This window comes from Lucilia sericata, unplaced genomic scaffold, assembly GCF_015586225.1.
Source record: "Lucilia sericata isolate MDLA Ls3-8-SP2 unplaced genomic scaffold, ASM1558622v1 Contig000259F_arrow, whole genome shotgun sequence".
Taxonomy (NCBI): domain Eukaryota; kingdom Metazoa; phylum Arthropoda; class Insecta; order Diptera; family Calliphoridae; genus Lucilia; species Lucilia sericata.
The window spans coordinates 299,498-322,942 of NW_023994284.1; the positions used below are offsets into that span (position 1 = coordinate 299,498).

The window sequence follows — 23,445 nt, forward strand, 5'->3', positions numbered from 1 at the left end:
TGTCTGAACAGACTCTAGTCTGTCTGAACAGACTCTATAGTCTGTCTGAACAGACTCTATAGTCTGTCTGAACAGAATCTGTAGTCTGTCTGAACAGACTCTATAGTCTGTCTGAACAGACTCTATAGTCTGTCTGAACAGACTCTAAAGTCTGTCTGAACAGACTCTATAGTTTGTCTGAACAGACTCTAGTTTCTCTGAAGAGACTCTATAGTCTATCTGTACAGACTCTAGTCTGTCTGAATAGACTTTAGTCTGTCTGAACGTACTGTAATCTATCTAAATAGACCCTAGTCTCTCGGAACAGGTTCTAGTCTATCTGAACAGACTCTAATCTACCTAAACAGACTCTAATCTATCTGAACATCCTCTATTCTATCCAAACTGACTATAGTCTATCTAAACAGGGTCTAGTCTGTCTAAATTGACTCTCGTCCATCCAAATAGACTTTAGTCTGTCTAAACAGACTCTTTCTAAATAGACTCTAGTCTATCTGAATAGATTATATTCTATCTAAGCAGACTGATCAATAGACTAAGTAGACTCCAGACTTCAGTCTATCTAAATAAACTCCAGTCTATCTAAATCGACTCCAGTCTATCTGAATAGACTCTAGACTATCTGAATAGACTCTAGGCTATCTGAATAGACACTATTCTATCTGAATAGACTACAAGTCTATCAGAATAGACTCCAAGTCCATCTAAACAGTCTCTAGTATATCTAAACAGACTGTAGTATTTCTCAAAAGTTTGTTTGCCCGTTAAGACACACTAGAGTCTTTAGATATTTTTGGTTAAACATTAATCAAATTTCCCTTTTCAAATTGGTAAAAGTAAAAAGTTTTTCCTGCATTGGAGCCTTATATTTTTTTTTCATTTTTAATAATTTCTTAAAATTTATATATTTTTGCGGTTGTTTACAAAAAAAACCTAAAATTGGTAATAATTTTTTTCCCTGTTCAAGGCTTGTTAACGCCCCACACTTTTTATTTGAGCGCAGTTGCTCTCTCGGTTGGTTACAAATGATGGCTGTGAATTGTTTTTGCGGTATGTTGGTTAAATTTTTTATGCTGCGTTTTTCCTAAGCGATTGCAACATGTTGTTTCTGTTGTAGTTGTTGTTTTTTTTTTGCCCAGTTCACAGAAGGCATAAGACATAAAAACTAGTGATAGTAGTTGACCACCGCTAGGCCAGATAACATCTGCCATTATTGGCTGCCATAAAAAAAGCGATGCAGAAAGAAAAAAACAACAACAACGTAAACTAAAACATAAAATAGTAGAAAATGGCAAAAAAAAAAAAAACAAAAAAAAAACAAAAACTAAGAAACAGCAAATATCCATTGGAAATATTGCAATATTACACAGTTGGAATAGAAACCCCATCATCATCAGTACGATGATCATGATAGTCATTGCCACCACTACCACTTATTCATGAGCTCTCTAACATTTTATATTTCTTTCTCTCTTTTATTTTCAGTTATTGTTTGATCGTTTGATGCATATTTTCTCATATTATGGTAATGTGGTTGTTGTTGTTGTTGCCGTTGTTAAGAGTGCGAGTTTATATTATTGGAGAAAGAAAGGAATTTTATCCATAAAATATTATTTTAGTTTTTATTACATTTTCATGATGTTTGTCTTCTTGTCTTGTAAAAAAGCAATGATCACTTTTGTTAATAAATGTTGGTAACAAATACATATATATTAGGGGTATAAATAAATCCAAGTCTTTATAAATAAACTTTATCCGAACAGGCTCTAGTCCGTCTGAGTATATTCTAGTCTGTTTAAATTGACTCTATTTGGACTGAAATTAGTCTACACGGTCTGAATAGATTTTAGTCTATCTGAACTGTATTTAATCGGTTTGAACAGATTCTAGTCGATCTGAAAAGACTCTAATCTGTCTGAATAGATTCTAGTCTGTCTAAACAAAGTCAAGTCGTTAGTCAGGCTGTAAACTAGTTTGTTTGAAAAGACACAAGTTTGTCTAAACAGACTCTAGTTGATGTGAACAGATAATACTCGTACTGAACATACTTTAATCGGTTTGAACATATTCTAGTTGATCTGAAAAGACTCTGGTCTGTCTAAACAGACTCTAGTTTGTCTAAACAGGCTCTACTCTGTATGTTCCGTCTCTTGTCTTTCTGAACTAACTCTAGTCTTTCTAAACAGACTCTATTCTCTCTTTACTCGTGCTAAACAGACTTTAGTCGGCCTTAACATACTCTAGTCGGTCTGAACACACTCTAGTAGATATAAACAGACGCTAGCCTTTCATGATGATGATGCATGATCGGACTCTACTCTTTCTGTACTGACTCTAGTCCGTCTCTACTTGTGCTGAAGCGACTCTTGTCGGTATGAACACCCTTTAGTCAGTCTGACTGTAGTTTGTCTAAACAGACTGTAGTCCGTTTAAACAGACTGTAGTTTGTCTGAACGGACGGTAGTCTGTTTGAACAGACTGTGGTCTGTCTGAATAGACTGTAGTCTATCTGAACAGACTGTAGTCTGTCTGACCACACTGTAGTCTGTCTGAACAGTTTGTAGTCTGTCTGAACAGACTGTAGTCTGTCTGAACAGACTGTAGTCTGTCTGAACAGACTTTAGTCTGTCTGAACAGACTGTCGTCTGTCTGAACAAACTGTAGTCTGTCCGAACATACTGTAGTCTGTCTGAACAGACTGTAGTATGTCTGAACAGAGTCTAGTCTGTCCATTCTAAGCAGAATTTAGTTTATCTAAGGAAACTTTGCTTTCTGATGAAGAAAGTTTACTGAGGCCCTTAAATTTATTTATCACCCTAATACTTTTTCTTAAGTATATTTTCACATTTTTATAAAAGTTTTTATTAGACTTTGATCAAACTTAAATAGTTTTTCCAATAGCAAATGATCAATTCAACTAGCTTTTCTAAACTATTTCTAACTTTCAAACTTTTCTAAATAAAAATATACATTAAAAGCTTTAACTATTTAAAATCTAATAAAGTTCTCAGTTATTTCTTCAAATAGTTGGAATTTTTCAAAAATTAATTTTAAATATTAATATTTTTTTATAAAATTTTTAAGAAAAGTGTCTTCTAACATTTTATGTTTATGCAATTTGAACATAAATTCCAATTTATTTGATTATGGGGATTTTGCGTAGCTTTTTTCCAAACTATAGCCTTGTAGTTTTTAAAAGCTTTTTGGTAATTTATATCATAGTTATTTGTTTAAAATTTCAAAACGTCAATTTATGAGCCAAACTCCTTATAGTGTCAAATATAAATATTAAATTACTTGTAGTTAAGAAAAATAGTGTCTTTTGGGTTGGCTTTAAAAGTTTAAGATGACGATGATGCTGCTGATAGCTTTAGCCGCATAATTAGTGTCCCATTAGTTATTTGTTTAAACGGTTATGGTGGTGGTCTCTTTGGAGTTACGAAAAGATATGCAAATGGAATTGCATAATGCAGGTAAATACCAATAATTTGTAAGCTAAAGAGGGTTAAATAAGGAAAATTCAATAGTTTACTCCATAAACTTTGAACCTTTGAGAGAAAGTATTAGAAATGCTACACTGTTGACGTAAAAGCACAAAGAAAAATCAAGATTTGTCTTGTCAAATACAGTCTAGTCTATAGTCTAGTCTATAGTCTAGTCTATAGTCTAGTCTATAGTCTAGTCTATAGTCTAGTCTATAGTCTAGTCTAGTCTAGTCTATAGTCTAGTCTATAGTCTAGTCTATAGTCTAGTCTATAGTCTAGTCTATAGTCTAGTCTATAGTCTAGTCTATAGTCTAGTCTATAGTCTAGTCTATAGTCTAGTCTATAGTCTAGTCTATAGTCTAGTCTATAGTCTAGTCTAGTCTAGTCTAGTCTAGTCTATAGTCTAGTCTATAGTCTAGTCTATAGTCTAGTCTATAGTCTAGTCTATAGTCTAGTCTATAGTCTAGTCTATAGTCTAGTCTATAGTCTAGTCTATAGTCTAGTCTATAGTCTAGTCTATAGTCTAGTCTATAGTCTAGTCTATAGTCTAGTCTATAGTCTAGTCTATAGTCTAGTCTATAGTCTAGTCTATAGTCTAGTCTATAGTCTAGTCTATAGTCTAGTCTATAGTCTAGTCTATAGTCTAGTCTATAGTCTAGTCTATAGTCTAGTCTATAGTCTAGTCTATAGTCTAGTCTATAGTCTAGTCTATAGTCTAGTCTATAGTCTAGTCTATAGTCTAGTCTTAGTCTAGTCTATAGTCTAGTCTATAGTCTAGTCTATAGTCTAGTCTATAGTCTAGTCTATAGTCTAGTCTATAGTCTAGTCTATAGTCTAGTCTATAGTCTAGTCTATAGTCTAGTCTATAGTCTAGTCTATAGTCTAGTCTATAGTCTAGTCTATAGTCTAGTCTATAGTCTAGTCTATAGTCTAGTCTATAGTCTAGTTTATAGTCTAGTATATATTCTAGTCTATAGTCTAGTCTATAGTCTAGTCTATAGTCTAGTCTATAGTCTAGTCTATAGTCTAGTCTATAGTCTAGTCTATAGTCTAGTCAATAGTCTAGTCTATAGTCTAGTCTATAGTCTAGTCTATAGTCTAGTCTATAGTCTAGTCTAAAGGCTACTCTATAGTCAAGTCTATAGTCTAGTCTACAGTCTAGTCTATAGTCTAGTCTATAGTCTAGTTTATAGTCTAGTATATATTCTAGTCTATAGTCTAGTCTATAGTCTAGTCTATAGTCTAGTCTATAGTCTAGTCTATAGTCTAGTCTATAGTCTAGTCTATAGTCTAGTCTATAGTCTAGTCTATAGTCTAGTCTATAGTCTAGTCTATAGTCTAGTATATAGTCTAGTCCATAGTCTAGTCCGTAGTCTAGTGTGTAGTCTAGTCTATAGTCTATAGTCTAGTCTATAGTCTAGTCTATAGTCTAGTCTATAGTCTAGTCTATAGTCTAGTCTATAGTCTAGTCTATAGTCTAGTCTATAGTCTAGTCTATAGTCTAGTCTATAGTCTAGTCTATAGTCTAGTCTATAGTCTAGTCTATAGTCTAGTTTATAGTCTAGTTTATAGTCTAGTTATAGTCTAGTCTATAGTCTAGTCTATAGTCTAGTCTATAGTCTAGTCTATAGTCTAGTCTGAAGTCTAGTCTATAGTCTAGTCTAGTCTATAGTCTAGTCTAGTCTATAGTCTAGTCTAGTCTATAGTCTAGTCTAGTCTATAGTCTAGTCTAGTCTATAGTCTAGTCTAGTCTATAGTCTAGTCTAGTCTATAGTCTAGTCTATAGTCTAGTCTATAGTCTAGTCTATAGTCTAGTCTATAGTCTAGTCTATAGTCTAGTCTATAGTCTAGTCTATAGTCTAGTCTATAGTCTAGTCTATAGTCTAGTCTATAGTCTAGTCTATAGTCTAGTCTATAGTCTAGTCTATAGTCTAGTCTATAGTCTAGTCTATAGTCGTCTAGTCTAGTTCATAGTCTAGTCTAGTATAGTCTAGTCCATAGTCTAGTCTACAGTCTAGTCTATAGTCTAGTCTATAGTCTAGTCTATAGACTAGTGTATAGTCCAGTCTATAGTCTAGTCTATAGTCTAGTCAATAGTCTAGTCCATAGTCTAGTCCATAGTCTAGTCCATAGTCTAGTCTATAGTCTAGTCTATAGTCTAGTCTATAGTCTAGTCTATAGTCTAGTCTATAGTCTAGTCTATAGTCTAGTCTATAGTCTAGTCTATAGTTTAGTCTGTAGTTTAGTCTATAGTTTAGTCTATAGTTTAGTCTATAGTTTGGTTTATAGTCTAGTTTACAGTCTAGTCTACATTCTAGTCTATAGTATAGTTTACATTCTAGTCTATAGTCTAGTTTATAGTATACTCTATAGTCTATAGAGTATAGCCTATTGTCTAGTCTATAGTTTGGTATATAGTATAGTCTATAGTCTAGTATATAACAAACTTCAAGCCAAAAATCTATTATTTATTTAAACAAATGTGGAAAATTTCTATAGAAAATGGGCACTTCCTTAAAAAAGTCTGTTAAGCCTTTCTGATTATTCACACCAGTTCCATTTCATACAAATTTCTCTATTAACAAATCATTTAGATTTCCAAATAATTTTCATTTTCAAACGTATTAGTCGGGATCTTGGTAACAGTTTTATTACCATACCGTAACATATACCTTTTTTTTGGATAATTAAATAAAACTAAAATGATCAAAATCTTTCAGACAAAATGCAAATGTGGCAAATGCATTTAAAGACTCTTTTACTTTTAACTTTTTTTGTTGTTTTTGCCTTGTAACTTTTTAAAGTAAATAATCTTAAATACTTAATCAGTTCCAAGTGTGTTTATTTGCTGGAGTATTTAAACGGTTTAACTAAACACAATTTTGAGACAAAAAGTAAAAAAAAATATATTTAAAATGATGTTTGGTTTTCTTAAAAAAACATTGAAGTTTAAGAAGGAAGAACAACCCACGCTTGGTTTTTGTTACAAGCTATAAAAAAGTCTTCGGTGTTTAAGGGAAAAGATGGAGGGAAATTTACAAAAAAACTTAAGAAATGATATAATTAATGTTTAAAGAAACAGTGGTTTGGAGAGATAAAGTCTAGGGCTTAAAATAATCCATTTACTGCCTAGAGAAAGCAGACTAGAGTCTCTTGAGATATGCCAGAGTCTAGTGATATAGACTAGCATCTGTAGAGATAGACTAGAGTCTGTTGAGAAAGAATAGAGTCTGCTAAGAAAGACGAGAGTCTTCAGTTGTTGAAACAGATTAGTGTTTATTGAGAAAGACTAGAGCCTGTCGAGACAGACTGGAGTTTATTGAGACAGACTGGAGTCTGCTGAAGCAGAATAGAATCTCTTGAGACGTACTAGAGACTTTTGAGAAAGATTAGAACCTGTTGAAATAGAATAAAGTCTTTTGAGACAGTCTAGAGCCTGTTGAGACAGACTGAAGTCTGCTGAGATAGTCTAGACTTTAGAGACTGTTGAGACAGACTAGAGTCTGTTGAGTTAGACCAGAAACTGTTGAGTTAGACTGGAGTCTGTTGAGACCGACGAGTGTCAGTTGAGACAAAATAAAGCCTCTTGAGATAGACTAGAGGCTGTTGAGTCAGACCCACAAGAGTCTGTTGAGACGGACTAGAGTCTGTTGAGGCAGAATAGAGTCTGTTGAGAAAGACTAGAGTCCATTGGGGTAGAATAGAGTCTGCTGAGACGGACTTGAGTCGGTTGAGATAGACTAAAGACTTTTAAGTCAGACTGGATTCTGTTGAGGCCGACAAGAGTTTGCTGAGAAAGACTAGAGTCTGTTGAGATAGACAAGAATCTGCTGAGACAGACCAGAGGCTGCGAAGATAGAATAGAGTCAGATGCAACAGACTAGAGTTTATTAAACTCTGCTGAGGCAGAATGCAGTCTGTTGGTAAAGACTAGAGTCTGTTGAGAAAGACTAGAGTGTGTTGAGGTATACTAGAATCTGTTGAGACAGACTAGAGTCTCTTGAAACAGAATAGAGTCTGCTGAGTCTTTCTCAACAGACTCTAGTCCGCTGTTGAGACTTACTTGGATCTGTTGAGATACACTTGGGTCTGTTGAGGTAGAATAAAATCTGCTGAAATGGCTTAGAGCCTGTTGAGGCAGACTATAGTCTGTTGAGATAGACGTGAGAGTGTTGAGATAGACTAGAGTCTGCTGAGGTAGAATAGAGTCTGCTTAGGTAGAATAGAGTCTGCTGAGGTAGAATAGAGTCTGCTGAGATGGACTAGAGTCTGTTGAGATAGACTAGAGTCTATTTAGGTAGAATAGAGTCTGCTGATACGGGAAAAAGCCTGCTGAGATAAACTAGAGTCCATTAAGATAGACTAGAGTCAGTTGAAGTAGTCTGTTTAGGCCTTCTTTCACCGATCAGTTTATATTTAGAGTGATCAGAGTCTGTTTAGGCTGATCAGAGCCAGTTAAGACTGATCGGAGTCAGTTTATACTCAACAGAGCCCGTTTAGAATAATCAGAGTTTGTTTGGACTTTTCGGAATCCGTTTACGCGGATCAGTGAATCTTTAGTCTGTTTATGCTGATAAGAGCCAGTTAAGACTCAACAGAGCCGGTTTAGAGTAATTAAAGTCTCTTTAGACTTTTCGGAATCTGTTTACACGGATCAGTGTATTTTTATAAGGAAAACTGTCAGTTTCTTCAACCGATCAGAGTGTATTTAGAGTAATAAGAGTCTGTTTAGGCTGATCAGAGACAGTTAAGACTGATCAGAGTCAGTTTATAGTCAACAGAGCCTGTTTAGACTGTTCAGAATCTCTTTATGAGGAAACCTATCTGTTTAGACTGATTATAGTCTGTTTCGGCCTACTTCTACTGATCTTAGTATATATAGACTGATCAGATTCTGTTTAAGCTGACCAGAGCCAGTTAATACTAATCGGAGTCAGTTTAAACTCAACAGAGAATGTTTAGGATAATCAGAGTCTGTTTGCAGGGATCAGTGCATGCTTCCACTGATCGCAGTATATTTAGACTGATCAGAGTCTGTTTAGGCTGATCAGAGCCAGTTTATACTAATCGGAGTTAGTTTAAAGTCAACAGAACCTGTTTAGGCTAATCAGAGTCTGTTTACATAGATCAGTGTGTCTTTATAAGAAAAACTTTCTGTTTAGATTAATCATACTTTGCTTAGACCTGCTTTTACTGAACAGAGTATATTTAGACTGATCAGAGTCTGTTTAGACAGTTCGGAATCTGTTTAAGCGGATCAAAGTCTTTTTATAAGGAAAACAGTCCGTTTAAACTGATCATAGTGTGTTTAAGACGATCATAAATGGTTTAGATAGACTCTGGTTGGCCAATTCAGAGCCTGTATAGACCACTGTTTCTCTTACTGACACCTTTCATCACAACATTATCACACCAAACATTATAAAGTTTTAGAAATATTTCTTTCTCAAAACCCAAACTAACCAATTGACAAGTTAAAAATGCTTTTTAAACTGTCATTTAAAATCAAATAAACCAAGAAAAAAATTGCCAAATTAAAAGCTTAGCCAAAGAAAATAAACAAAAATTTTCTAGTTAACTTATATGTATGTTTCCTTGTAAAGGTTCCCATCTATTGCTCCAAGACGTTGTGGGTCTTTCACAATTTAAAGACATTTAAATTGTTGTTGAAATGCTAAAGAGAACAAAAAAACGCTTCAAAACTATAAGAATGTGCCAAATTCTTAAGAATTAAAATTTCGAGATGCATTCTGCACATTTAGCCGAAAATAAACGAAAAAATGTGGCAATTTAAACAAAACATTTGGGCCGTTTCGAAGGTAAAAAAGTTTGAAAACTAAGAACAAAAAATTTTTGAAAGAAAAAAACTTAAAGAAATCTTTACGATCAACTCACGTCTGGCACGTCTTGCAGCAGTGACAAACAAAAGAAACTTTAAGAAAGCTATCAACTGAATGAAACATTTTCGAATAAAATCGCTAAAGAAAAAACTTCAGAAAAAGGGTAACACAGCAAGCAATTGCAACAAAAGCAAAAAAGAAATAAAAACAGTCGGTCAACCAAAATGTTTCAAAATTTCTTATTTTTACACCATTGCCTTTGGAAATTAAGTGCAAGGTACAAATGTAAAACTAACACTGCTTAGGTGTCTTAAAGCTTTGCTATTACGAGTTAAGCTCGTATAAAGCTCATTTTATTTCAGCTACTCTTGGGCTTATAAACAAAAGAGAGACGACGATCATGTTAAAAATTACTATTTCTTGAAGCTCTGACAACTTATTTTTATTGGGAAACATTGTAGGTTTCTGTCCAAATTTTACAAAAAACTTTTCTTTAACACACCAACTAAACAAATCTTCGTTTGGGGATCAAAGTAAATAAAATTTGGCGAAAACAACAACAAAAAAAACATCCAGCAAAATACCCACCAAAGTTTTTTTTCACTCATTCCTGCTTTTTTGATAAACAGCCTCTCTGCCAAACCACAAAAAAACCTTAAAAAATCCGTATGTCACGTTTGTCAAATCAGTTTTACCGAATTAACAAACATTCAGTTGCTACAACTTAAAGACAAAAAAAAAAAAAAAAAAAAAACAGCTAAAATTTTGTCATTGCAACTCTTTTTGTTATTTTGGGTTGTCGTTTGTATGCAAAGGGTTAAATTGTATGTTGCAATCAGCTTTTTTATACCCTCCACCACCATCAGTGGTGATAGAGGGTATATATAACTTTGTCATTCCGTGTGTAACACCAAGAAATATTCATCTGAGACCCAACAAAGTATATATATTCTGGGTCCTTATGAAATTCTGAGTCGATTTAGCTATGTCCGTCTGTCCGTCCGTCCGTCCGTCCGTCCGTCTGTCTGTCTGTCTGTCTGTGTAAAACACGCTCACGTTAAAACGAAGCAATATAATTTAACCAAATTCACCCAAAATATTCATTATTATCCGGTACAGTTTGGTATTGAAAATGAGCAATATCGGTTCACATCGGGAAAAGTTATGAATCAAAATTTAAAACAACCTCGAAAAAAATAAGCATTTTTTTCACATTCTAATGTAATTTTCTCCAAAACTATTCAAGATAATTCCATGAAAATCACCATACATTCGTTTCTACACAAGATCTTGATCCGTGCAGAAAATTGCCAGAATCGTTCCACAATTTCATATACCTCCCATACAAAAGTACATATTCCCGGAAAATGGGTTTTTCGTTAATAACTTCCATCACAATGTCGATATCTTCACAAAATTTTACAAGTTGAAATCTTATGTCAATAGAATTCTTTCAGAGAAAAATTTTCTGGATCGGTCCATAATTGGACATAGCTCCCATATAAGGTCCCCTCCCGAAAATCACTTAAACGCGCATAACTCATTACTAAATTAAGATATCCATATAAAATTTGGTATAAGTATTGCCCATATGCACAGAAATATTACTGTGAAAATTTTTTCCGATCGGTTCAAAATTGGTCATAGCTCCCATACAAGGTCCCCTCCCGAAAATCACTTAAACGCGCATAACTCATTACTAAATTAAGATATCCATACAAAATTTGGTATAAGTATTACCCATATGCATAAAAATATTACTGTGAAAGTGTTTTCCGATCGGTCCATAATTGGTCATAGCTCCCATACAAGGTCCCCTCCCGAAAATCACATAAACGCGAATAACTCATTACTAAATTAAGATATCCATATAAAATTTGGTATAAGTATTGCCCATATACACAGAAATATTACTGTGAAAGTTTTTTCCGATCGGCCCATAATTGGTCATAGCTCCCATACAAGGTCCCCTCCCGAAAATCACATAAACGCGCATAACTCATTACTAAATTAAGATATCCATATAAAATTTGGTATAAGTATTACCCATATGCATAGAAATATTACTGTGAAAGTTTTTTCCGATCGGTCCAAAATTGGTCATAGCTCCCATACAAGGTCCCATCCCGAAAATCACTTAAACGCGCATAAATCATTACTTAATTAAGATATCCATATAAAATTTGGTATAAAAATTGCCCACATGCATAGAAATATTACTGTGAAATTTATTTTTGGATCGGTTCAAAATTGGTCATAGCTCCCATACAAGGTCCCCTCCCGAAAATCACTTAAACGCGCATAAATCATTACTTAATTAAGATATCCATATAAAATTTGGTACAAGTATTGCACATATGCGCGGAAATATTACTGTGAAAGTTTTTTCCGATCGGCCCATAATTGGTCATAGCTCCCATACAAGGTCCCCTCCCGAAAATCACATAAACGCGCATAACTCATTACTAAATTAAGATATCCATACAAAATTTGGTATAAGTATTGCCCATATACATAGAAATATTACTGTGAAAGTTTTTTCCGATCGGTCCATAATTGGTCATAGCTCCCACACAAGGTCCCCTCCCGAAAATCACTTAAACGCACATAAATCATTACTTAATTAAGATATCCATATAAAATTTGGTACAAGTATTGCACATATGCGCGGAAATATTACTGTGAAATTTTTTTCCGATCGGTCCATAATTGGTCATAGCTCCCATACAAGGTCCCCTCCCGAAAATCACTTAAACGCTCATAACTCATTACTAACTATAAAGTTTGGCAGAAGTATTGCTCATATACAGAGAAATATTACTGTGAAATTGTTTTCCTATCGGTCCATAATTGATCATAGCTGCTATACAAGGTGCCTTTCAGAAAACACTTAAAGGCACATAACTCATTAGGAAATAGTGATACCCATAAAATATTTAGCATTAATACTATTTTTGTACACATAAATGTTATTTCAAAATTCTTTTCACGATTAGTCCAACCTTGGTCATAGCTCCCATATAAGGTTCCCTCCCGAAAATCACTTAAACGCACATAATTTATTACCACATATTGATATCATACATTTAGCAAAATTATTGCTCTTATATACATAAATTACACTATAAAATTGTTTTACGATCGGTCCATATTTGGTCATAGCTCTCATACTGGGTCCTCTCCAGAAAATCACTTAAATGCACAATATTCATTACCAAATAATGATATAGATACAGAATTTTGAAATTTTGTCTTTATATACATAATTCGTCATAGCTCTCATACAAGGTCCTTTTACGAAAATCTCTTAAACGCACATTACTCATTACCAAATAAAGCTATTGATACAAAATTTGCCACAAATATTAGTCTTGTATACAAAAATTCTATTTCAAGATTTCTCACGATCGGCTCATAACATGGGTGCGGTCGGTCCCATACAAGGTTCCCTTCCGAAAATCACTTAAACACACATTACTTATTACTTAATTACGATATAGATATAAAATTTTACTGAAATATAGCTTTTATGTACAGAAATTTAGCTTAAAGAATTTTTTACGATCGGACTATAATTGGTCATATCTAGGTCCTGCCCCTGAAAGCACTTTAACCGTATTGCATTATCAATTTGTGTAGATTATATATATGTATTTTGAAAATCCTTTAATTTTCACACACATGCATACATGCAAATTACTAAATATCGCTAAGCGCTGTAAAAATATACAGAAAATTGCGTTTGTAATGTTCAATAAATCTTGGAATTGTAATAGATTTAAGCTGTTTAAATCTTGGGATTTTTCAATTTAAGACATGAGATAACTTATTTCTACAAATATTTGACCAATTAGAAAAGTCTTAATATAAAAGTAGCTGGTGGAGGGTATTTAAGATTCGGCTCAGCCGAATTTAGCACTCTAACTTGTTTTTATAAATTTTTTTATATATTTTAGTTTGAAGAAAAACTTCTCAACATGAAAATGTGCCTTAATTAAATAAGAAAACAGTCAGTTAGAGCTGACGCGGAGGTTTAACGTAGAAAAGGCAAAACAATAAGTATGGCAGCTTTCAAAATCTGTAGTTGAAAGTATTTTTTCATCATAAAGTTAACTAAAAGAAGAAAAGAAAACGACAATGAAAGCATAAAAAGTCTAGAGTCAAGACTCTATTCTAAACTAGACTCTATTCTAGACTAGAGTATAGAATATGCTCTATTCTAGACTATATTCTAGACTAGAGTCTAGATTCTCTTCTAGACCCTAGTTAAGACTATAGACTACACCCTATTCTAGACAGTAGTCTTCACTCTATTCTAGACTCTGGTCTAGGCTCTATTCTAGATTTCCATATAGTCTCTATTCTAGACTCTAGTCTAGACTAGAGTCTAGAATAGAGTCTAGAATAGGGTCTAGAATAGAGTCTATAATAGGGTCTAGACTAGAGTCTAGAATAGAGTCTAGACTAGAGTCTAGACTAGAGTCTAGACTAGAGTCTAGAATAGAGTCTAGACTAGAGTCTAGAATAGAGTCTAGACTAGAGTCTTGAATAGAGTCTAGACTAGAGTCTAGAATAGAGTCTAGACTAGAGTCTAGAATAGAGTCTAGACTAGAGTCTAGAATAGAGTCTAGACTACAGTTTAGAATAGAGTCTAGACTAGAGTCTAGAATTGAGTCTAAACTAGAGTCTACAATAGAGTGTAGACCAGAGTCTAGAATAGAGTCTAGACTAGAGTCTAGAATAGAGTCTAGACTAGGGTCTAAAATAGAGTCTAGACTAGAGTCTAGACTAGAGTCTACACTAGAGTCTCGACTAGAGTCTTGAATAGAGTCTAGAAAAGAGTCTAGACTAGAGTCTAGAATACAGTCTAGGCTGGAGTCTAGAAAAGAGTCTAGACTAGAGTCTAGAATACAGTCTAGGCTGGAGTCTAGATAAGAGTCTAGACTAGAGTCTAGATTGGAGTCTAGATAAGAGTCTAGACTAGAGTCTAGATTGGAGTCTAGATAAGAGTCTAGACTAGAGTCTAGATTGGAGTCTAGACTAGGGATTAGATTGGAGTCTAGATTAGAGTCTAGACTAGAGTCTAGATTAGAGTCTAGACTAGAGTCTAGATTAGAGTGTAGACTAGAGTGTAGTTTAGAGTATATTCTAGGATCTAGACTAGAGTGTAGATTAGAGTGTAGGCTAGAGTCTAGATTAGAGTCTAGATTAGAGTCTAGACTAGAGTCTAGGTTAGAGTCTAGACTAGAGTCTAGACCAGAGTCTAGAAGAGAGTCTAGACTAGAGTCTAGACTAGAGTCTACACTAGAGTCTCGACTAGAGTCTTGAATAGAGTCTAGAAAAGAGTCTAGACTAGAGTCTAGAATACAGTCTAGGCTGGAGTCTAGAAAAGAGTCTAGACTAGAGTCTAGAATACAGTCTAGGCTGGAGTCTAGATAAGAGTCTAGACTAGAGTCTAGATTGGAGTCTAGATAAGAGTCTAGACTAGAGTCTAGATTGGAGTCTAGATAAGAGTCTAGACTAGAGTCTAGATTGGAGTCTAGACTAGAGTCTAGATTAGAGTCTAGACTGGAGTCTAGATTAGAGTCTAGACTGGAGTCTAGATTAGAGTCTAGACTAGAGTATAGATTAGAGGGTAGACTAGAGTCTGGTGTAGGCTAGAGTCTAGACTAGAGTTTAGAATAGAGTCTAGACTAGAGTCTAGAATAGAGTCTAAAGTAGAGTCTAGAATAGAGTCTAGACTAGAGTCTAGAATACAGTCTAGACTAGAGTCTAGAAAAGAGTCTAGAATAGAGTGTAGACTAGAGTCTAGAATAGTGTCTAGACTAAAGTCTAGAATAGAGTTTGGAATAGAGTCTAGACTATAGTCTACACTAGAGTCTAGACTAGAGTCTAGACTAGAGTCTAGGATAGAGTCTAGACTAGAGTCTAGACTAGAGTCTAGGATAGAGTCTAGACCAGAGTCTAGGATAGAGTCTAGACCAGAGTCTAGAGTCTAGAATAGGGTCTAGACTAGAGTCTAGAATAGGGTCTACACTAGAGTCTAGAATAGGGTCTACACTAGAGTCTAGAATAGGGTCTAGACTAGAGTCTAGAATAGGGTCTAGACTAGAGTCTAGAATAGGGTCTAGACTAGAGTCTAGAATAGGGTCCAGACGAGAGTCTAGAATAGAGTCTAGACTAGAGTTTAGAATAGAGTATAGACTATAGTCTAGAATAGAGTCTAGACTAGAGTTTAGATTAGAGTCTAGACTAGAGTCTAGATTGGAGTCTAGATAAGAGTCTAGACTAGAGTCTAGATTGGAGTCTAGATAAGAGTCTAGACTAGAGTCTAGATTGGAGTCTAGACTAGAGTCTAGATTAGAGTCTAGACTGGAGTCTAGATTAGAGTCTAGACTGGAGTCTAGATTAGAGTCTAGACTAGAGTATAGATTAGAGGGTAGACTAGAGTCTGGTGTAGGCTAGAGTCTAGACTAGAGTTTAGAATAGAGTCTAGACTAGAGTCTAGAATAGAGTCTAAAGTAGAGTCTAGAATAGAGTCTAGACTAGAGTCTAGAATACAGTCTAGACTAGAGTCTAGAAAAGAGTCTAGAATAGAGTGTAGACTAGAGTCTAGAATAGTGTCTAGACTAAAGTCTAGAATAGAGTTTGGAATAGAGTCTAGACTATAGTCTACACTAGAGTCTAGACTAGAGTCTAGACTAGAGTCTAGGATAGAGTCTAGACTAGAGTCTAGACTAGAGTCTAGGATAGAGTCTAGACCAGAGTCTAGGATAGAGTCTAGACCAGAGTCTAGAGTCTAGAATAGGGTCTAGACTAGAGTCTAGAATAGGGTCTACACTAGAGTCTAGAATAGGGTCTACACTAGAGTCTAGAATAGGGTCTAGACTAGAGTCTAGAATAGGGTCTAGACTAGAGTCTAGAATAGGGTCTAGACTAGAGTCTAGAATAGGGTCCAGACGAGAGTCTAGAATAGAGTCTAGACTAGAGTTTAGAATAGAGTATAGACTATAGTCTAGAATAGAGTCTAGACTAGAGTTTAGATTAGAGTCTAGACTAGAGTCTAGATTGGAGTCTAGATAAGAGTCTAGACTAGAGTCTAGATTGGAGTCTAGATAAGAGTCTAGACTAGAGTCTAGATTGGAGTCTAGACTAGAGTCTAGATTAGAGTCTAGACTGGAGTCTAGATTAGAGTCTAGACTGGAGTCTAGATTAGAGTCTAGACTAGAGTATAGATTAGAGGGTAGACTAGAGTCTGGTGTAGGCTAGAGTCTAGACTAGAGTTTAGAATAGAGTCTAGACTAGAGTCTAGAATAGAGTCTAAAGTAGAGTCTAGAATAGAGTCTAGACTAGAGTCTAGAATACAGTCTAGACTAGAGTCTAGAAAAGAGTCTAGAATAGAGTGTAGACTAGAGTCTAGAATAGTGTCTAGACTAAAGTCTAGAATAGAGTTTGGAATAGAGTCTAGACTATAGTCTACACTAGAGTCTAGACTAGAGTCTAGACTAGAGTCTAGGATAGAGTCTAGACTAGAGTCTAGACTAGAGTCTAGGATAGAGTCTAGACCAGAGTCTAGGATAGAGTCTAGACCAGAGTCTAGAGTCTAGAATAGGGTCTAGACTAGAGTCTAGAATAGGGTCTACACTAGAGTCTAGAATAGGGTCTACACTAGAGTCTAGAATAGGGTCTAGACTAGAGTCTAGAATAGGGTCTAGACTAGAGTCTAGAATAGGGTCTAGACTAGAGTCTAGAATAGGGTCCAGACGAGAGTCTAGAATAGAGTCTAGACTAGAGTTTAGAATAGAGTATAGACTATAGTCTAGAATAGAGTCTAGACTAGAGTTTAGATTAGAGTCTAGACTAGAGTCTAGATTGGAGTCTAGATAAGAGTCTAGACTAGAGTCTAGATTGGAGTCTAGATAAGAGTCTAGACTAGAGTCTAGATTGGAGTCTAGACTAGAGTCTAGATTAGAGTCTAGACTGGAGTCTAGATTAGAGTCTAGACTGGAGTCTAGATTAGAGTCTAGACTAGAGTATAGATTAGAGGGTAGACTAGAGTCTGGTGTAGGCTAGAGTCTAGACTAGAGTTTAGAATAGAGTCTAGACTAGAGTCTAGAATAGAGTCTAAAGTAGAGTCTAGAATAGAGTCTAGACTAGAGTCTAGAATACAGTCTAGACTAGAGTCTAGAAAAGAGTCTAGAATAGAGTGTAGACTAGAGTCTAGAATAGTGTCTAGACTAAAGTCTAGAATAGAGTTTGGAATAGAGTCTAGACTATAGTCTACACTAGAGTCTAGACTAGAGTCTAGACTAGAGTCTAGGATAGAGTCTAGACTAGAGTCTAGACTAGAGTCTAGGATAGAGTCTAGACCAGAGTCTAGGATAGAGTCTAGACCAGAGTCTAGAGTCTAGAATAGGGTCTAGACTAGAGTCTAGAATAGGGTCTACACTAGAGTCTAGAATAGGGTCTACACTAGAGTCTAGAATAGGGTCTAGACTAGAGTCTAGAATAGGGTCTAGACTAGAGTCTAGAATAGGGTCTAGACTAGAGTCTAGAATAGGGTCCAGACGAGAGTCTAGAATAGAGTCTAGACTAGAGTTTAGAATAGAGTATAGACTATAGTTAGTGTTTATAAACCGGTTAACCGGTTAACCGAAAAACCGGTTTTTATTGCATATTTCGGTTTTTCGCAAACCGGTTTTTTAAAACATTGGTTTTCGGTTAACCGGGTTATCCGGTTTTTAAGTCTCGGTTAACCGGTTTCAAAAAAATCTAATTTTTAGTACAAAATTTTATGTTTTCTTTGATATTTTATTGTGATTTTTAAAAATTTTGGATAGATAATTTTAAACATTATTTTCCGTTTGTGCATATGAAAACAGACCTAAGATTGTTAAACAAATATTATCTATATACTTACTTGTTTACTGCGTGAGTATAGTAAAAATCGAGAAGTTTCTCAAACGTTCTCAAAACGGACTTTATTTATCGAAACATAAGGATTGTTGTTGCCGTCCGAGAACTTATGCTGCTGGGGTTTTTCACAAACTGTAATGGCGCTTAGGTTGATTGACAGGAAGTCAGAATGACACCTGTCAATATTCCTAAGCGTCATTCACAGTAATTTGAACAACCACAGGCGTAGTGAGTGGAGGGAGGTCACTGTCTATGTCGAGACAATCGTCGCGAACCTGAACACTGTTTATAGTTCTGGGCATAATTTTTGCTATTGATATATATGGTCAATTTATCCCTCGTATGGCAACTTCCATATACCTAACGAATCAATAATATCTTCAGATCTATATAAGTTTGTTTTCTTATGATATATTAATGTACATATCTATACTAAAAAATGCAAATATCTTATTAAGTAATTTATAATATTTCGCAAAATGACATTTTTCAACTATATATTATAATATTTTAAAGATTTCCAAACATTTCGGTTAACCGGTTTAACCGGTTTTTTATACTCGGTTAACCGACAAACCGGTTTTTTAGAAATGGTTAATTTTCGGTTAACCGAAAAACCGGTTTTTCCAAAAGTCGGTTTTTTATAAACACTAACTATAGTCTAGAATAGAGTCTAGACTAGAGTTTAGATTAGAGTCTAGACTAGAGTGTAGAATAGAGTCTAGAATAGAGTCTAGAATGTCTAGAATAGAGACTAGACTAAAGTCTAGACTCTATTCTATACTTCAGTCTAGAGTCTATTGAAGACTTTAGTCTAGACTCTAGTCTAGTCTTCAGTCTAGACTCAAATCTAGACTCTAGTCTTGACTCTATACTAGACTCTAGTCTATACTCTATTCTAGAATCTTAACAGACTAAACTAGAACTAGTTAGTCCCAATAGGACATAGAATATCTAAACATACTCTTCTTCGGCTAAAATCTTATCTCTAGTCTGTCGAAACAATCTGTCTTAACAGACTCTAATCAATTCCATTCAGATTGACTCTGGTCTCTCTCTATCTATACAGACTTTAGTGTCTCTTAGCAGATTCTGCTCTGTCTAAACACTGCAGATTAGTATCGAATCATTTACTTCTAATCAGATTTTAGTTTCTCTATTAACTTTGTTCAATAATCCCTAATTCCCTGAACGTTTGTTTTTCTTTTTCAAATAATTTTTATTTTGCCATCAAAGTTTTGTTTTCATTCTTTTCTCCTTTTCAAAATCCTTGTTAAATTTTGGTCTTATCTGTGATTTTTGTTTCAGTTTTATCTTTATGTAATTTATAAAACAAATTAAAATTCGTAACAAAGACCACAACCAACGATGATGACGACGACGACGACGACACAATAATCAAGATTAAACAGCCAGTCAGACAGACGGACAGAGAGACAGATAAAACCCTTTTTTTAGTTCTTCCAAAGGCTCTGGATTTCAAAAAGGGAATAAGTATGTGTGTTTGTATATCTACATAAAAATGTACAATGTCTAATTTGTTAAGAAAGCAAAAAAGACAAGCGATCAGCTCCAAAGGGTTGGTTTAAAATCCTGGCAAAAAAAAAACTCGAAAAATATAAATATATTTGTGCGATTGTGAATTTCAACTATAGGTGACCTTCATAATGTTTAAAGTCTTTTATTTTAATTTTATTTTTTTATTTTTTAACAAGAAATTTATTTTTATCTTTTCGCATTTTGCTTTTAATTTCTTTTGATTTTAATCGATTTTTTTCTTCGTCTTTTGTATTTTGGTTATTGGCTGTAGTTCTTTTTTTTTGGGATATTTTTAGAGTTTGATGTTTATATGGCTTGACTGGAACTTGTTTCTTTTATTTAGTTTTTTTTAGATTTTGTTTAAATTTAGTTTTATTTACGATCTTTGTTCGTTTTGTTTCTCAGTTTGGATGTCTTTTTTTTTTTTTTTTGTAAGAATTAGAGCAGAAATTCGTATTTTCAACTTCACTGAACTTAAAACGAGCTTTAGTTGAAAAAATGTGTTTCAGCTTTTTTTTGAAGGCCATCATCGCCATAAATTTTATGAGTAGGCGTTAATCAATACCAATTATTTTCTTGTGTGAATAGATTGATGGAAATTGAAAAGTAAATTATAGAGGCGATGCTGTTCTATTGAAGGGAATAATGAAGAAAATTAAAAGTTTAACGATGATGCCTGACTATAGGCTGAGTAGTCTATAGTCTGACTAACTGATAGTCCATAGTCTATAGTCTCAGTGTTCCATTCCCACCAAAGGCACTGATAAAGAAGGGAACAACAGGTCCGTTTAAGACCTGGATGTATTTCTTATTATGTGATGTAACCTGCACCCCCCTAACTAACTAACTAACTAACTAACTAACTAACTAACTAACTAACTAACTAACTAACTAACTAACTAACTAACTAACTAACTAACTAACTAACTAACTAACTAACTAACTAACTAACTAACTAACTAACTAACTAACTACTAACTAACTAACTAACTAACTAACTAACTAACTAACTAACTAACTAACTAACTAACTAACTAACTAACTAACTAACTAACTAACTAACTAACTAACTAACTAACTAACTAACTAACTAACTAACTAACTAACTAACTAACTAACTAACTAACTAACTAACTAACTAACTAACTAACTAACTAACTACTAACTAACTAACTAACTAACTAACTAACTACTAACTAACTAACTAACTAACTAACTAACTAACTAACTAACTAACTAACTAACTAACTAACTACTAACTAACTAACTAACTAACTAACTAACTAACTAACTAACTAACTACTAACTAACTAACTAACTAACTAACTACTAACTAACTAACTAACTAACTAACTAACTAACTAACTAACTAACTAACTAACTAACTAACTACTAACTAACTAACTAACTAACTAACTAACTAACTAACTAACTAACTAACTAACTAACTAACTAACTAACTAACTAACTAACTAACTAACTAACTAACTAACTAACTAACTAACTAACTAACTAACTAACTAACTAACTAACTAACTAACTAACTAACTAACTAACTAACTAACTAACTAACTAACTAACTAACTAACTACTAACTAACTAACTAACTAACTAACTAACTAACTACTAACTAACTAACTAACTAACTAACTAACTAACTAACTAACTAACTAACTAACTAACTAACTAACTAACTAACTAAACTAACTAACTAACTAACTAACTAACTAACTAACTAACTAACTAACTAACTAACTAACTAACTAACTAACTAACTAACTAACTAACTAACTAACTAACTAACTAACTAACTAACTAACTAACTAACTAACTAACTAACTAACTAACTAACTAACTAACTAACTAACTAACTAACTAACTAACTAACTAACTAACTAACTAACTAACTAACTAACTAACTAACTACTAACTAACTAACTAACTAACTAACTAACTAACTAACTAACTAACTAACTAACTAACTAACTAACTAACTAACTAACTAACTAACTAACTAACTAACTAACTAACTAACTAACTAACTAACTAACTAACTAACTAACTAACTAACTAACTAACTAACTAACTAACTAACTAACTAACTAACTAAATAACTAACTAACTAACTAACTAACTAACTAACTAACTAACTGTGTCTGAACAGACTATAGGGCATAGTCTAAGTAGACAGTTGTTAACAGTCTACTGCAGGCTACTGGGCAAACTATAGTCCATAATCTGAGCACACTGTTGTCAAGAGTCTTTGCACATTGTAGTCGGTTTATAGTCTAAGCAGACTGTATCATACTCTAGTCCAAAGTTTGGGCAGAATACAACCTATAGTCTGAGCAAGCTACTGCCCACAGACTGAGCAGACTATACTTAGTCCATAGACTTAGCAGACTGTTGTCAAGAGGTTGAGCAGTCTATATTCTGAGAAGACTATACATAGTCTATAGTCTAAGCAGACCATAGTCTGAGCAGATTGTTGCTCATAGTCTGAACAGACTCTAGTGCATAGTCTAAGCAGACTTTAGTCGATAGTCTGAACAGACTATAGTTAATAGACTGAGATGACTGAGCAAAAGTCTAAGCGAACTCTATCTAGTCCATTGTCTGAGCAGACTATAGTCCATAGTCTGAGCTGTCCATAATTCATAGACTGAGCAGACAATAGTCCATAGTCTAACCAGACTGTGGTCCATAGTCTGAGCAGACTATAGTCAATAGACTGAGCAGACTCTTGTCAAAATACAGAGCAGGCTATAGTCCATAGTCTGAGCAGACTACAGTCCGTAGTCTGAGCAGACTACAGTCTGTAGTCTGAGCAGACTATAGGCCATATTCTGAGCAATAGACTTAGCAGGGTAAAGTCCATAGTCTGAGCTAGTTATAGACTGTAGGTTGAGCTGAATATAATCCATAATCTCAACAAACTACATACTATAATATGAGCTGCTTATAATCCATAAGGAACTTTATACAAACCGTTATCAGAGCAATTTTTGTTTGACTATATATACTTAGTACAAAGTATGATCAATCTATAGTCTACAGTGGGTTTATTCTGTTTTATTATTATTGCTTAAAATTCTTTATCGTATAATTAAGTTTTATTTTAGCAAACTTACCTCCGAGAAATCTCTTTGGGACATTTTTACAGCATCATGTTGTGTTGGTAGATTGGAATTATTTAAATCACCATTCAATTCGTTGCCATTAAAATTCATTGGCAAATTTAATAAATTTTCATAATTTGTCATCGTTTAAAAAATCATTTAACATAATTCGTTAACCAAAGGAAAACAAACTTTTATCTTAAACAAGGCCTCGTGAATTCTTTATGTTTAGAAGTTGCGAAGGACATTTTTATATTCAAATTGAATTATTAAGCTGGAAAGGGAGAAAATAAATTAAAATTTTATTGGTTTAAAGTATTCTTAAATTAAAATAATTATTTTGTTTGCTTTATGACACTATCTGAAAGATACTTTTAGTAGATATTTACAACAGTTATATTGTCAATAAACCTATAAAATCAAAAGACTTAAGACACATACTTGTTTTCCTTAAAAAAAAAAATTTAATTTGATTTCACTTTAAAATCTTTTGTTATTTTGTCGGACTACTTATTAACAGTTTTTTGATAAATGACTTTAAATGTA

At 34.0% G+C, this 23,445-nt stretch overlaps 1 protein-coding gene across 1 annotated transcript in view; it reads right to left on the bottom strand.

Annotated features, from left to right (window-relative positions):
- The window catches only part of LOC119602860 (tetratricopeptide repeat protein 28), a 61,720-nt gene extending 38,610 nt beyond the window's left edge, over positions 1 to 23,110 (bottom strand). Inside the window, exon 1 of the mRNA XM_037954636.1 lies at positions 22,912 to 23,110. Within this exon, the coding sequence (XP_037810564.1) occupies positions 22,912 to 23,043 (132 nt within the window). The 5' untranslated portion in view covers positions 23,044 to 23,110. The remainder of the gene's footprint in view (positions 1 to 22,911) is intronic.
- Between the last annotated feature and the right edge of the window lie 335 nt (positions 23,111 to 23,445).